The sequence below is a fragment of the Mustela nigripes genome, chromosome 13, assembly GCF_022355385.1.
Source record: "Mustela nigripes isolate SB6536 chromosome 13, MUSNIG.SB6536, whole genome shotgun sequence".
Classification (NCBI taxonomy): Eukaryota; Metazoa; Chordata; class Mammalia; order Carnivora; family Mustelidae; genus Mustela; species Mustela nigripes.
Window position 1 is genome coordinate 50,429,203 of NC_081569.1, and position 16,430 is coordinate 50,445,632.

Below are 16,430 nucleotides of genomic sequence, written 5' to 3' on the forward strand. Positions count from 1 at the left end.
ACCCAGTCACCCCCAGGGTTTTTATTTATATCATATAATAAAACCATTTCTGGAATCTTTAGGTAATATCTATTAAGTCCATTGTATGAGCAAAGATAAAAATAGTATATACCTTTCTTTTCTCTTCTTCAACTCAGATTGTAGTGATTAAAATTTTTGTCTTTAATTTACTTTCTATGACTTATACTTTAATTATTTAATTACAACTTTTTTCCATTTTATTTTATTTCTTCTCAGTGATCCAAAATTCATTGTTTATTATGCACCACACCCAGTGCTGCATGCAATACATACCCTCCATAATACACACCACCAGGCTCACCTGTCCCCCCCCCAAAAAAAACCCTCAGTTTGTTTCTCAGAGTCCACAGTCTCTCATGGTTTTAATCCCCCTCTGATTTCCCCCATCTCACTTCTCTCCATCTTCCAATGTCCTTTGTGTTATTCCTTATGCTCCACAAGTAATAACAACTTTAATAGACTTTGGCTTCTAGAAATGACATAGGAAGCGACTATATAAACTTTCTTGGGGCGCCTGGGTGGCTCAGTGGGTTAAAGCCTCTGCCTTTGGCTCAGGCCATGATCTCAGGGTCCTGGGATAGAGTGACGCATCAGGCCCTCTGCTCAGTGAGGAGCCTGATTCCCCCTCTTTCTCTGCCTGCCCCTCTGCCTACTTGTGATTTCTCTGTCAAATAAATAAATAAAATCTTAAAAAAAAGATAAACTTTCTCCCACTTTTTTACTCCCCTAAATAAAGTTTTGTTATAGAACTTCCCCGCAATTTATGAAATCTTATTAACTATTAAAAGATATGCTAAGCATAGAAATTATAATAATATATTTTTGTATCCATGTTCATCAGGGATATTGGTCTGTAATTCTCCTTTGAGAATGGCCTTTGTCTGGTTTTGGGATCAAGGCAATACTGGCCTCCAAGAATGAATTTGGAAGTTTTCCCTCCTATTTCCTCCCTATTACCTTCTATTTCAGAAGACCAGGTATTATTCTTGAAATGTCTGGTAGAGTTCCCCTGGGAAGCCATTAGGTCCTGGTCCTGCACTCTCATTGTTGGGAGATTTTTGATTATTACTTCAATTTCTTTGCTGGTTTTGGGTCTGTTCAGGTTTTCTATTTCTTCCTTAAAGTTTCAGTTATGGTTGTTTATATGCTTCTAGGAAGTTATCCATTTCTTATAGATTGCCCAATTTATTGGCATGTAATTCCTCATAATATTCTCTTATATTTTTTGGTGTTGGTTATGATTTCTCCTCATCCATTCATAATTTTATTTATTTGAGTCCTTTCTCTTTTCCTTTTGGTAATTCTGGCTAGGGGGTTATTAGTATTAATTATTAATTAACTTATTAATTATTAGTCTTATTAAAGACATACTAAGCCTTTCAAAGATCCAGCTCCTAATCTCATTGATCTGTTCTTTTTAAAAATTTCTCTATTATTGATTTCTGCTCTAATTATTATAAAAACATTTGTGGAGCAAAGGAAACAGTCAACAAAACTAAAAGGGAACTGGCAGAATGGGAGACTATATTTGCAAATGACATATCAAACAAAGGGCTAGTATCCAAAATCTATAAAGAATTTTCCAAATTCAATACCAAAAAAAAAAAAAACAAAACAAACCCTAAAAATCCAGTCAAGAAATGGGCAGAAGACATTAACGGACATTTCTCCAACAAAGACATACAAATGGCTAGCAGACACATGAACAAATTCTCAACATCACTCAGCATCAGGAAAATCAAAACCACAATGAGATACCACCTCTTACCTGTCACAATGGCTAAAATTAACAACCCAGGAAACAACAGATGTTGGTGAGGATGTGCAGAAAGGGGAACCTTCTTACACTGTTGGTAGGAATGCAAACTGGTGCAGCCACTCTGGAAAACAGTACGGAGGTTCCTCAAAAAGTTAAAAATAAGGCTACCCTATGGCCCAGCAATTACACTACTTGGTATTTATTCAAAAGATACAAACACACTGATTCAAAGTGGCACATGCACTCCAGTGTTTATAGCAGCAATGTCCATAACAGCCAAAATATGGTCAGAGCCCAGATGTCCATTGACAGATGAATGAATAAAGGAGATGTGGTATGTATGTATGTATGTTGTATGTATGTATGTATGTATATATATGTATGTATATATGTATGTGTGTGCATACACACACACGTGCATACGCAGCCATCAAAGAGAATGAAGTCTTGCCATATGCAACAGTGTGGATGGAACTAGAGGACATTATGGTAAGCAAAATAAGTCAGTCCAAGAAAAATGTATACCATATGGTTTCACTCAAATATGGAATTTAAGAAATAAAACACATGAATATAGGGGAAGGGAAAGAAAAACAAGATAAAAACAGAGAGACTCAACTATAGAAAACAAACTAATGGTTAGTTGAGGGGAAGTGGGTGGGGATATGGGATAACTGGGTGATGGTCATTAAGGAGGGCACTTGATGTAATGAGCAATGGATGTTATATAGAACTGATGAATTTAATGATTCTGTGAAACTAAATTCTATCTGTAAAATTAAATTCTATCTGTGAAACTAGTAATATACTATATGTTAACAATATTGAATTGAAGTAGAAAATTTAAAAAAAGAAATTATAGTAATATAAATCCAGGCACACCTATAACATTAAAAAATAAGTGTATTACCATTTCCTTTGGATTATGCTATATGCCCCTTAACCTCATTCTTTTCTCTCTCTGCTCAGAAGTATATTACTATCCTGTTTTGTCCTTTTGCTGAAGATTCCTCAGTGTTCTATTTTTTTTTAATTTTCTTCATCATAACAGTATTTATTGTTTTTGTACCACACCCAGTGCTCCATGCAATCCATGCCCTCTCTAATAGCCAAAACCAGGTTCCCACAACCTCCCACCCCCCGCCCCTTCAAAACCATCAGATTGTTTTTCAGAGTCCATTGTCTCCCATGGTTCACCTCCCCTTCCAATTTCCCTCAACTCCCTTCTTCTCTCCATCTCCCCTTGTCCTTCATGCTATTTGCTATGCTCCACAAATAAGTGAAATCATAGGATAATTGATTCTCTCTGCTATTTCACTCAGCATAATCTCTTCCAGTCCCATCCATGTTGCTACAAAAGTTGGGTATTCATCCTTTCTGATGGATGCATAATACTCCATAGTGTCTATGGACCACATCTTCCTTATCCATTCGTCTGTTGAAGGGCATCTTGGTTCTTTCCACAGTTTGGCGACCGTGGCTATTGCTACTATAAACATTGGGGGTACAGATGTCCCTTCTTTTCACTACATCTGTATCTTTGGGGTAAATACCCAGTAGTGCAATGGCAGGGTCATAGGGAAGATCTATTTTTAATTTCTTATTTTTTAAAAGATTTTATTTATTCATTTGACAGAGAGAAATCACAAGTAGATGGAGAGGCAGGCAGAGAGAGAGAGAGAGGGAAGCAGGCTCCCTGCTGAGCAGAGAGCCCAATGCGGGACTCGATCCCAGGACCCTGAGATCATGACCTGAGCCGAAGGCAGCGGCTTAACCCACTGAGCCACCCAGGCGCCCCTATTTTTAATTTCTTGAGGAATCTCCACACTTTTGTCCAAAGTGGCTGCACCAACTTGCATTCCCACCAACAGTGTAGGAGGGTTCCCTTTTCTCCACATTCTCTCCAACACATGTTGTTTCCTGTCTTGCTAATTTTGGCCATTCTAAATGGTATAAGGTGATATCTCAATGGGGTTTTAATTTGAAACTCCCTGATGGCTAGTGATGATGAACATTTTTTAATGTGTCTGATAGCCATTTGCATGTCTTCATTGGAGAAGTGTCTGTTCATTTCTTCTGCCCATTTTTTGATATGATTATCTGTTTTGTGTGTGTTGAGTTTGAGGAGTTCTTTATTGATCCTGGATATCAACCTTTTGTCTGTACTGTCATTTGCAAATATCTTCTCCCATTCCGTGGGTTGCCTCTTTGTTTTCTTGACTGTTTCCTTTGCTGTGCAGAAGCTTTTGATTTTGATGAAGTCCCAAAATTTCATCTTCGCTTTGTTTCCTTTGCCTTTGGAGACATATCTTGAAAGAAGTTGCTGTGGCTGATATCGAAGAGGTTAATGCCTATGTTCCCCTCTAGGGTTATGATGGATTCCTGTCTCACGTTGAGGTCTTTTATCCATTTCGAGTTTATCTTTGTATATGGTATAAGAGAATGGTTGAGTTTCATTCTTCTATATAGCTGTCCAGTTTTCCCAGCACCACATGGTCCTCTCAATTGATGCAGAAAAAAGCATTTGACAAAATCCAGCATCTGTTCCTGATTAAAACGCTTCAAAGTACAGGGATAGAGGGAACATTCCTGAACTTCATCAAATCTATCTATGAAAGACCCACAGAAAATATCATCCTCAATGAGAAAAAGCTTGCAGCCTTCCCATTGAGATCAGGAACACGGCCAGGATGCCCACTCTCACCACTCTTGTTCAACATAGTATTAGAAGTCCTAGCAACAGCAATCAGACAACAAAGAGAAATAAAAGGTATCCAAATTGGTAAAGAAGTCGTCAAACTCTCTCTCTTTGCAGATGACATGATTCTTTATATGGAAAACCCAAAAGACTCCACCCCCAAACTACTAAAACTCATACAACAATTCAGCAATGTGGCAGGATACAAAGTCAATGTGCAGAAATCAGTGGCTTTCTTATACACTAAAAATGAAAATACAGAAAGGGAAATTAGAGAATAGATTCCATTTACAACAGCACCAAGAACCATAAGATACCTGGGAATACACCTAACCAAAGAGGTAAAGGATCTGTATTCAAGGAACTATAGAACACTCATGATAGAAATTGAAGAAGACACAAATAGATGGAAGACCATTCCATGCTCTTGGATTGGAAGAATAAACATGTTAAGATGTCTATACTGCCTAGAGCAGTCTATACTTTTAATGCCATTCTGATCAAAATTCCACCAGTATTCTTCAAAGAGCTGGAGCAAATAATCCAAAAATTTGTATGAAATCATAAGAGACCCTGAATTGCTAAGGAAATACTGAAAAACAAAAATAAAATGGGGGGCATCACGTTACCTGATTTCAAGCTTTACTACAAAGCTGTGATCACCAAGACAGCATGGCACTGGCATAAAAACAGACACATAGACCGGTGGAACAGAGTAGATAGCCCAGATATGGACCCTCAACTCTATGATCAAATAATCTTCGACAAAACAGGAAAAAATATACAGTGGAAAAAAGACAGTCTCTTTAATAAATGGTGCTGGGAAAACTGGACAGCTATATGTAGAAGAATGAAACTTGACCATTCTCTTACACCGTACACAAAGATAAACTCAAAATGGATAGAAGACCTCAATGTGAGACAGGAATCCATGAGAATCCTAGAGGGGAACATAGGCAGTAATCCCTTTGATATCAGCCACAGCAACTTCTTTCAAGATATGTCTCCAAAGGCAAAGGAAACAAAAGCGAAGATGAACTTTTGGGACTTCATCAAAATCCAAAGCTTTTGCACAGCAAAGGAAACAGTCAAGAAAACAAAGGGGAAATCCATGGAATGGGAGAAGATATTTGCAAATGACAGTACAGACAAAAGGTTGATATCCAGGATCCATAATGAACTCCTCAATCTCAACACATACAAAACAATCATATCAAAAAATGGGCAGAAGATATGAACAGAGACTTCTCCAATAAAGACATACAAATGGCTATCAGACATACGAAAAAATGTTCTTCATCACTATCTGTCAGGGAGACTCAAGTTAAAACTACATTGTGATGTCACCTTACACCGGTTAGAATGGCCAAAATTAGCAAAACAGGAAACAACATGTGTTGGAGAGGATGTGGAGAAAGGGAACCCTCTTACACTGTTGGTGGGAATGCAAGTTGGTGCAGCCACTTTGGAGAACAGTGTAGAGATTTCTCAAGAAATTAGAAATAGAACTTCCCTATGACCCTGCCATTGCACTCCTGGTTATTTACCCCAAAGATACAGATGTAGTTAAAAGAAGGGACATCTGTACTCCAATGTTTATAGCAGCAATGGCCACGGTTGCCAAACCGTGGAAAGAACCAAGATGCCCTTCAACAGACGAATGGATAAGGAAGATGTGGTCCATATACACTATGGAGTATTATGCCTCCATCAGAAAGGACAAATACTCAACTTTTGTAGCAACATGGACGGGACTGGAAGAGATTATGCTGAGTGAAATAAGTCAACCAGAGAGAGTCAATTATCATATGGTTTCACCTATTTGTGGAGCATAACAAGTAACATGGAGGACAAGGGGAGATGTGTGTGGGGGGCAAAATGGACAAATGAAGGACCGAATTGTGAAGGAAATTTCTCATTGTATAAGTTATTTTTTAATTTTTATTTTTGAAACATGAGTATATTATTTATTTTTAAAAGGAAAAAAATAAAATGTTTAAAGCCGAATGTCTGATTTCTAACCCTTATCTTTTCCAGTTATCTCCATATTTGTAAGTTATACAGCCATCCACCCAGTTATGCCATTCAAAATCTCAGGAGTTATCTTTGCTTCTTCATCTCTCATATCCAGTCCATCAATAAGTCCCCTTGACATTTTCTCCAAAATATATCCTTGGTATTCAATTTTACCTCTATCAATTGTTCCACCTCCTAGCCTAACCTACCATCCTCTCTTGTCTATGGTACTTCAAATGCTCCCTAACTGGTCCTCTTGCTTTCATTCTTGCCTTCTAAACCGATTCTTTACTTGTAACCAGAATAATATTTTAAATGTTTATAATATCTCAAATAGAATGATGATCAGTTGACATTTGATCTATCTCTGGGCCTTCTTCTCTCTCTTGCCTATTTTTTTTTTTTCCTATTTGGCCACTCTTTTGCAACAGTGGCCTTTCTTTGTCCTCCTTTCTGCTTCTTAGTGCACCATATTCTTCCTGCTTCATGGTCTTCTACCAGCTCTTTCTTTAAATATTCACATAGTGGGATTATTCTAGACATTCAGATATCTGTTGAAAGGTCACCTGTTCAGAAAGGCTCTCTCTGGCTACCTCACCTAGCACAGCAGCCTCTTCCCCGAACCCTTTCCAGCATAGCACTCACCACTATCAGATTATTTCCTTCCTGGTGTGTTTGTTTAATGTCTTCTCCATGCATTTGAATGTAAAGTCCCCAGGAACAGGAACCTTTTTTTGCCATGTTTGGTGCTACATTGCTGACTCTATAAGGGAAACTGGTTCATGATTTTTTGTTTCTAAGATTATTTAAAATGATAAATTTTTCCTAGCAGAATAAGAAGTCTCCATTCAAAGGACTCTGTGTGTGTGTGTGTGTTTGTATATATATATACATATATATATATATGATTTTATTTATCTATTTATTTATCTATTTGAGAGAGAGAGTAAGTGAAAGAGAGAGAGGGAGCGCAAGCAGTGGAGGAGGAGCTGAGGGAGAGAGAGAAGCAAACTCCTCACTGAGCAGAGAGCTTGACATCTTGACATGTTTCCGGGGACTCCAAGATCATGACCTGAGCCCAAGGCAGATGCTTGACCACCCAGGCACCCCTTTTTCTGATTACTAGTTTAGACCATCAGGTTAATTATGAGTGTTGTTTCAAACATTAGGAGGAAAGGTCACTCATTATGTCTATATATGGTTATGAAAAACACCTCACATCTTAGTCTTTAGTGATAATAGACTATAGCATACTCTAAGATGGGGAGATTTCTGCCCATATTTTACTGTTTGTTTGTTTCTTTTCTTTTTTTTTTTTTGAAACCAATTATTTATTAGATTTTTTCTTAGGTACATTATAATTTCCATTACTTTAAGATATATCTTATAAAATTATACAGTTGACTCTTGAACAACACTTGTTGAAACTACATGGGTCCACATATATGGACCTTGCTTTTTTAAAATTTAGATTTAAATTTATTAACATATGGTATAGTATTGCCTTCAGGAGTAAAATTTAGTGATTCATCATATAACACCCATTGCTCATCACAACAAATGCTGTTCTTAATATGCATCACCCATTTAGATCATTCCCCTACCCACCTCCTTTCCAGCAACCTTCAGTTTATTCTCTAAACAATGTTAAGAGTCTCTTATGGTTTGCCTTCCTCTCTGTTTTCATCTTATTCTATTTTTTTCTTCCCTCCCCTTATGTTCATCTTTTTTAAAAATAAGATTTATTTATTTGAGAGACACACAGAGAGAACAAGCAGGGGGAGGGGCAAAGGGAGAGGGAGACAGCAGAGAGGGAGCCCATAGTGAGGTTTGATCCCAGGACCTTGAGATCATGACCTGAGCTGAACTCAAGAGTCACACATTTAACCAACTGAGCCATTCAGGTGCCCCCATCTGTCTTCTTTCTTAAATTCCACATAAGAGTGAAATCATATGGTATTTGTCTTTCTCTGACTGACATTTCATTTAACATAATACACTCTATTTCCATTCACTTGTTACAAATGGCAAGATTTCATTCTCATTGCTGCCTGAGTATATTCCTGTGTGTGTATGTGTGTGTGTGTGTATACAAGATATATGTATATATATATCACACACACACATACATACATATATATACACATACATCCACATATGTATGTGCTATCACACACACACACATATATATATTATATATCATATGTATATGATATATATATCTTCTTTATCCATTCATCAGTAGATGGGCATTTGGACTCTTTCCATAATTTGGCTTTTGTTGATAATGCTGCTATAAACATCGGGGAACATATGCCCTTTTCTATCAGCATTTTTGTATCCTTTGGATAAATATCTAATAGTGCACTTGCTAGGTCACATGGCAGTTCTATTTTAACTTTTTGAGGAACCTCTACATCATTTTCTAAAGTGCCTCCACTAGTTCGCATTCCTACCCATAGTGTAAGAGGGTTCCTCTTTCTCCGCATCCTCACCAACATTTATTGTTTCCAGGGGTGTTAATTTTAGCTGTTGTGACAGGTATGAGGTGGTATCTTATTGTGGCTTTGATTTGTATTTTCCTGATGCCAAGTGATTTTTGAGTACTTTTTCATATGCCTGCTAGCCATTTGTATGTCTTCTTTGGAGAAATGTCTGTTCATGTTTTCTGTCCATTTCTTTATTGGATTACTTGTTCTTTAGGTGTTCAGTTTGGTAAGTTCTTTGGAGATCTTGGATAGCAGCCCTTTATCTGATAGGACATTTGCAGATATCTTCTTCCATTTTGTAAGCAGCCTTTTAGTTTTGTTGACTGTTTCCTTTACTGTGCAAAAGCTTTTTATCTTTTTTTTTAAAATTTTTTAAAATGTAAAACTATACGATTTTTACTTTAAAAAATTTTTAACATCTTAATTTATTTTTTTTCATATTCCAGAATGCATTATGTACCACACCAAGTGCTTATATCTTGATGAAGTCCCAACAGTTCACTTTTGCTTTTATTTCACTTGTCTGTGGAGATGTGTCTAGCAAGAAGATGCTGCAGCCAAGGTCCAAGAGGTTGCTGCCTGTGTTCTCCCTTAGGATTTTGATGGATTCCTGTCTATCAAGTGTTTTTCACCCTTTCTCTTGTGATGTGACATATCATGCTGATTGTTTTGTGAATATTAAACCATCCTTGAATCCTGAGCATGAATCCCACTTGATTGTGGTGTATGATTTTTAAAAATGTGTTGTTGAATTTGGTTTGCTAAAATTTTGTTGAGGGTTTTTGCATCTATATTCATGAGAGATATTGGCCTGGAATTCTTTTTATGGTATCTTTATCTAGTTTTGGTGTTTGGCCTCACAGAAGGATTTTGGAAGTTTTCTTCCTCGTCTATTTTTTGGAATGGAGAAGAATAGGTATTAACTCTTCTTTAAATTTTTGTTAGAATTTGTCTGTGAAGCTGCCTGGTCCTGGACTTTTTTTCGGGGGGGGGGTTGTGGGTGGGTGGGTAGTTTTTTAATTACTGATTTAATTTCATTGTTGGTAATGTTTAAATTTTCTATTCCTTCCTGCTTTAATTTTGGTGCATTATATGTTTTTAAGAATTCATCCATTTCTTTTAAGTTGTCCAGTTTGTTGGCATATGGGTTTTCATACCATTCTGTTACAATCCTTTGTATTTCTGTGGTGTTGGTTGTTATTTCTCTTCTTCATTAGTGATTTTATTTACTTGGGTCCTTTCTCTCTCTCTCTCTCTCCCTCCCTCTCTCTTTGATCAGTTTGGCTAGAGGTTTATCAATTTTGATTATGTTTTCAAATAACTAACTCCTGGTTTCATTGATGTTCTTTTTTTTTTTTCCAGTTTCTGTATCATTTGTTTCTGCTCTAATCTTTGTTACTTCCATTCTTTTGCTGGATTTGGGTTTCGTTTGCTGTTCTTTCTCTAGGTCCTTTAGGTGTGACAGTAGGTTGTTTGAGATTTTTCTTACTTCTTGAGATAGGCCTGTATTGCTATAAACTTCCCTCTTAAAACCACTTTGCTGCTATTTTGGGCAGTTGCATTTTCATTTTCATTTATTACCATATAATTTGTGATTTCTTCTCCGATTTCTTGGTTGACCCATCCCTTATTAGCATATAATTTAATCTCCATGTATTTGTCTTCTTTCCAGATTTTTTCTTGTGGTTGATTTCTAGTTTTATAGTATTTTGGTCAGAAAATATACATGCTATGACTGATTCTTTTGTATTTGTTGAGACTTGTTTTGTTGCCTGATATGTGTCTATTCTGGAGAATGTTCTGTGTGCACTTGAAAAGAATGTGTATTCTGCTGTTTTAGGATGGAATGTTCTGAAGATGTCTGTTAAATCCATCTGGTCCAGTATGCCACTCAAAACTACTGTTTTCCTTGTTGATTTTCTGTTGGGATGATATGTCCATTGATGTAACTGGGGTGTTGAAGTCCTACTATGATTGTATGATGATGAAATGTCTTTGATTGTGCACTGTATTCTTTAGAAAACATTTTATGTTTAGTATTTAATTTTTTTTCCTCCTGCTCCTTGTCACATTAATTTTTTTTTCTTTTCAGCATAACTGTATTCATTGTTTTTGCACCACACCCAGTGCTCCATGCAACCCATAGTATTTAAATTTTTAAAATAACTTAAAATATTTCTCTTTAAAAGAAAATTATCTAAAATTTAAATTATGTTGCCTTATACTACATGATTTTTAGTTATTTTTTCTGTTTAATATTTAATTAAAAAGAAATAGTTTTTCATCATTGCTTTAGGAGAGCATAGGAGACAATTATGTATAACATAGAAACAACAAATACCAAGGGTATAATAGGATCTACTTGGGAGAACATCCTCTATGTGGAAGGACTATGTAAAGGACATTTTGTGAGCATCATTTATTTTGCCTTTGCCTATCTTTTTGTAACCAGAAATATGTTGAATCCAACATATTTACCACCTACTTGACCACAATATTTTTTATCTAGATTTGGCAATGATTTTCTATCAGTTATACCATTTTTCTCTTTTTGAATTGCAATATAAAAAATGAAATAATTTCCTTTCTGAAACCTAATAAATATGCTTGTATTCCCATTGTTTCTGTCACTGATGGAATGTTGATTTTATAAATCCCAGAAGTGGCATAGTGTCTGCTTAACTTATTTGTATTTGAACATTTGTACCTAACAAGTCTCAAGTCTAATCTTTGATTGTATCTTGTTGGCATTCTAATAATTCCCACTGAAAGCATTCTATAGCTTGGTTAGCCTTCAAATTCCCAAAGTACTTTCTCCATTACATCACAAATTGGCTGTATATATCAATGTGTGAGAGGCTCCTATGTGAGAAGAGATAGTTAAGAATAAAGGTAAGATAATTAGTAACTGTTCTTCCCACTAGAAGGTGATTCTGCTGTGTAAGAGTAGTGTTGGACTGCTAGAGAAGTAAATGTTTTTATCTTTATATTAGTGAAGAATAGAAATAAGGAATAAATGGAAACATATTACTGTTCTTCTGGTGAAACATTTACTGTCATGGAATGTAATGTCAGAATTATAGTATAATTAGACTAATATAGGAGTTATGTATTGAGTGATACAACAACACCTTTTATTTGTTCACAATAATATATATCTAGTTATTCTCAGTATTTAAAATTTATTGTGGATATACAAAACCTTTGGTAAAATATTAATTGTCTTGGATATGTTAATACTTAGTATTAAATTTACCTATCACATAGTAACTGAGAGAAGTGAGGGATGTTAGAGGATAATGAATCCCATCTGTTAAAGAGTTAATAACAGAAGCTTGTCATTGAAAACAAAACACAAGATACAGTGGAAGAACCTGCAAACTTTAACCTTAGTACTTAAAGTTTTCTCTCTCTCTCTTTTTTTAAAGGGATTTTGATGCAGGGCAGGGCTCAATCCCAGGACTCTGGGATCATGATCTGAACCAAAGGCAGATGCTTAACCAACTGAGCCACCCAGGTGAACTCCACCCCTCCTTTTTGATGTCTTAAAGACAGCATCACTGTTTGAAAAACTATGAAATAACCAGAACATAATAGTGTGCATCTACACACTACTTGGGAGTTAAGTAGAGAGGGATTTCTGATTCATTTTTCTAACAGCACCTTTCTGCACAGAAGGAATGATAAATATTGAAGCCAATGAATGCTTAAGTAGAAGAGGAAGGAAGAGAGGAAGGGTGGGAGTAAGGAGAGATAAGAAAAAGAAAGAAAAAAAGAGAAACAAAGAAAGAGAAAGGAAGGAAGGAAGGAAAAGGGAAAGAACAAAAAAAAAAAGACAAAAGAAAGGAAGAAAACTGATTTGGGTGGTGCCATTTGTACATTTTTGTGCTTAGTTTTGCTTAGGAAACAATGTGTTTGTCTATATATGTGCCTTTGTGATGTAAATTATCTCTTTCATAATTTCCAATTTAGACTATACATGGAAACCTCTGTTACTAATTAATCTATTTAGGTTTAGACACAAAAACAGGTATTTTTATGTTTTGAATAGATGTGCTGTTGTAAAAATTTCCATTGGTTTCTTGATTTGGGATTTTATCACTTTTCCTTCTTTCCCTCTTTCATTCTGTCTCATGTTACATTTAGTTATTGGATCCTTCTTAACCTCCTTTCCACACTCCATATTCCACAACAATATTTAAAAACAGGTGCACTATGTAACTGAAAGCATGTGAAATACTGTGTTTTTTTTTTTAAGATTTTGTTTATTTATTTGACAGAGAGAGATCACAAGCAGGCAGAGAGGCAGGTAGAGAGAGTGAGAGGGAAGCAGGCTCCCCGCTGAGCAGAGAGCCCAATGTGGGACACTGAGATCATGACCTGAGCCGAAGGCAGTGGCTTAACCACTGAGCCACCCAGGCACCCAATACTTTTTTTTTTTTTTTTAAGATTTATTTACTTGATAGAGACAGAGAGAGGGTGAATGGGAGGGGCAGAGGATGAGATGGAGGGAGAATCTCAAGAAGACTCCACTGAGTGCTGAGTCTGATGCAAAGCTTAATCTCATGACCCTGAGATCTTGTCTGGAGCAGAAACCAAGAGTCAGAAGCTTAACTGACTGTGCCACCCAGGTGCCCCTGTGAAATATGTTTTAAATCACTAATATTTTGCTCTAGTTCAAAAGTCTTCAAACTTTTTAAGTTTTTCATTTCAGCAATAAAGAGCATGCACAAGCAATATTTACATTTTATTTGTATATATTACATTCAATCACACCATGACTCTATGTAAAGTATAAAAATTTCAAAAATAGAACTTCAAAGAATGGGATATAATAATGCATGTATAGAATTTCTATTATTATTATTTTCATGCCACTAAATTATGCATGTTGAGTGACCACATTCCCAATTTAAAGGCCACTGTACAGATAAGCCACAGATCTTAATTTCTCCAGAATGACCAGAATTTTATATTTAATAAATTTAAACCATAGACCACATAGGTGGGTTGATATTATTCAGAGGAAAAGGAAATATTTCAAATAAGTAGGACTTTTTAAAGTCATCATTCCTAAGGTATAATTTGCATATAGTAAATGTAACAATTTCTGGATAGTTTAGTAAATTTTGTGAATGAACCGACACTTGTAACCATTATTGTCAAGATATGGAACATTTCTTTCACCTTAAAGAACTCAGCCAGTCCTCTTTGCTCCCCCCCACCAATCCCCACCTCAACTACCATTCAAATAAAAACCTGAAGATCTTGATAACTGAATTTAAGATTTTTCTCAGTCAGAGACATTTTCTTTTGCCTTGTGCAAATCATAAACAAGTCCACGGCAGGGGCATTTCATAGTCCCACATGAGAGAATAGTTAAATAGAAGCACAGAACTGAAGAAGCAGAAGAGTGTGGCTTCAAACCAGGGTGTTGACAGATAGAAATATAGAAGAATAATGGGTAGGAAAGATTTCTTAGGCTGTGGGGAAGTGATGGTATAACAGATGTGGCACATGCTGTTTTAGTTTGAAAAGAACTGTGATATAGACACAAGAGATGAAGATAAACTCTCTACTTCCTGGTGTTCTGTAGGCAGAGGAGATGGAAAATGATAACAGCACAGTGGTGAAAGAATTCATCCTTCTTGGTCTGACACAGTCTCGAGATATTCAGCTCCTGGTCTTTGTGTTAATTTTAATTTTCTATCTCATCATCCTTCCTGGCAATTTCCTCATCATCCTCACCATCAGATCAGACCCTGGGCTCACAGCTCCCCTCTACTTCTTTCTGGGTAACTTGGCCTTCCTGGATGCATCCTATTCCTTCATTGTAGCTCCCAGGATGCTGGTGGACTTTGTTTCTGAGAAAAAGGTAATCTCCTACAGGGGTTGCATCACTCAGCTCTTTTTCTTGCACTTCCTTGGAGGAGGGGAAGGATTACTCCTTGTTGTGATGGCCTTTGACCGCTACATTGCCATCTGTCGGCCTTTACACTATTCAACTGTCATGAACCCTAGAGCCTGCTATGCCTTGCTGTTGGCTCTGTGGCTTGGAGGCTTCATCCACTCCATTATCCAGGTGGCCCTCATCCTCCGCTTGCCCTTCTGTGGCCCAAACCAACTGGATAACTTCTTCTGTGATGTGCCACAAGTCATCAAGCTGGCCTGCACAGACACTTTTGTGGTGGAACTTCTGATGGTCTTCAACAGTGGTCTGATGACCCTCCTGTGCTTCCTGGGGCTTTTATCTTCCTATGCAGTCATTCTCTGTCATATACGTGGGTCTACTTCTGAAGGGAAGAGCAGAGCACTGTCCACATGCACCACTCATGTTATTATTATACTTCTCATGTTTGGACCTGCTATCTTCATCTACACTCGCCCATTCAGGGCCTTGCCAGCTGACAAGGTAGTTTCCTTCTTCCATACTGTGATCTTTCCATTAATGAATCCTATGATTTATACCCTTCGCAACCAGGAAGTGAAAACTTCCATGAGGAGGTTATTGAGTCGGCATGTGGTCTGCTGAATGGATTTAATAACAGAAAGTAGGAAGAGGAAATTCTTGCTGTAAATCAAACATTCATTTAACAAATATGGTTTTTCACTGAGTACCTCTTATTTGTCAGGTACTTTTGTAGGCAATGAAGGAGAGTTATGCATAATTAGGGAATAAGCTTGGTATGCATAAAGAATACTAAAGAAATACCTGAGTGTTTCTCATTTGGAGTATGATGAAAAATTGTGAGACTTAGGGGAAAATATATGTTACTCTAAGGATCAAATCACTAAGGTATTTTAGGTTGAGATAAGGAGTTCTATTCCAATTGCTGTAAGAATACATGTTAATATTTTAAGCAGGAGAGTTACTCATCCACAATATTTTCTTCTATGGTTTAGAGCAACATCAAGATTCTGGGCAGAGATCAGTAAGCTGCAAAACACCATCAAGAGACAAATGTTATTCTGAAGACATTTTTGGAAAAAAGCCTCTCTCTCCATATATATAATATATCTATATATATCTATATATCTATAGATATCTATATATATCTCAATTGATAGGTATATTCCTCCCCCACCCCATTTTGGTAAATGGGAAAGAAAGGAAAATAATCGATTTTATAGAAAAAATGTCATTAAATTATTTCATTTTTTTTCAGAGTTTCGTGATTATTACTAATGGTTGTTTATAAATCCTCCCTGTATGTTAAACCTTGCCCTCAATTGATTTCATTCATTATGATAATGATAGTTATTTGGTACGATAGACTCTATTAGAGATTACATAAACTACTTTAGTTATTTTAAATGTAATGGGGTTTAGTGTGGGAAATTAGATACTTATAAAATCTTTTAAGGGATAGAAGACTATTTTTTATTATGGATATCCAGATATGACTTCTAGTAAAACAGTATAAAACTAATGTGCCAAGTGATCTAC

The 16,430-nt window shown here is 36.4% G+C and overlaps 1 protein-coding gene across 1 annotated transcript; it reads left to right on the forward strand.

The window, feature by feature from the left end:
- Positions 1 to 14,588: 14,588 nt before the first annotated feature.
- On the forward strand, positions 14,589 to 15,515 carry LOC131998624 (olfactory receptor 4N4C). Its single transcript, XM_059371114.1, has one exon. It carries the CDS (start codon positions 14,589 to 14,591, stop codon positions 15,513 to 15,515), a length of 927 nt encoding a protein of 308 aa, XP_059227097.1.
- Positions 15,516 to 16,430: the final 915 nt, after the last annotated feature.

Bases quoted from the DNA above. Each gene is read 5' to 3' on its own strand.
- LOC131998624 (XM_059371114.1), top strand. From the start codon at position 14,589: ATGGAAAATGATAACAGCACAGTGGTGAAAGAATTCATCCTTCTTGGT.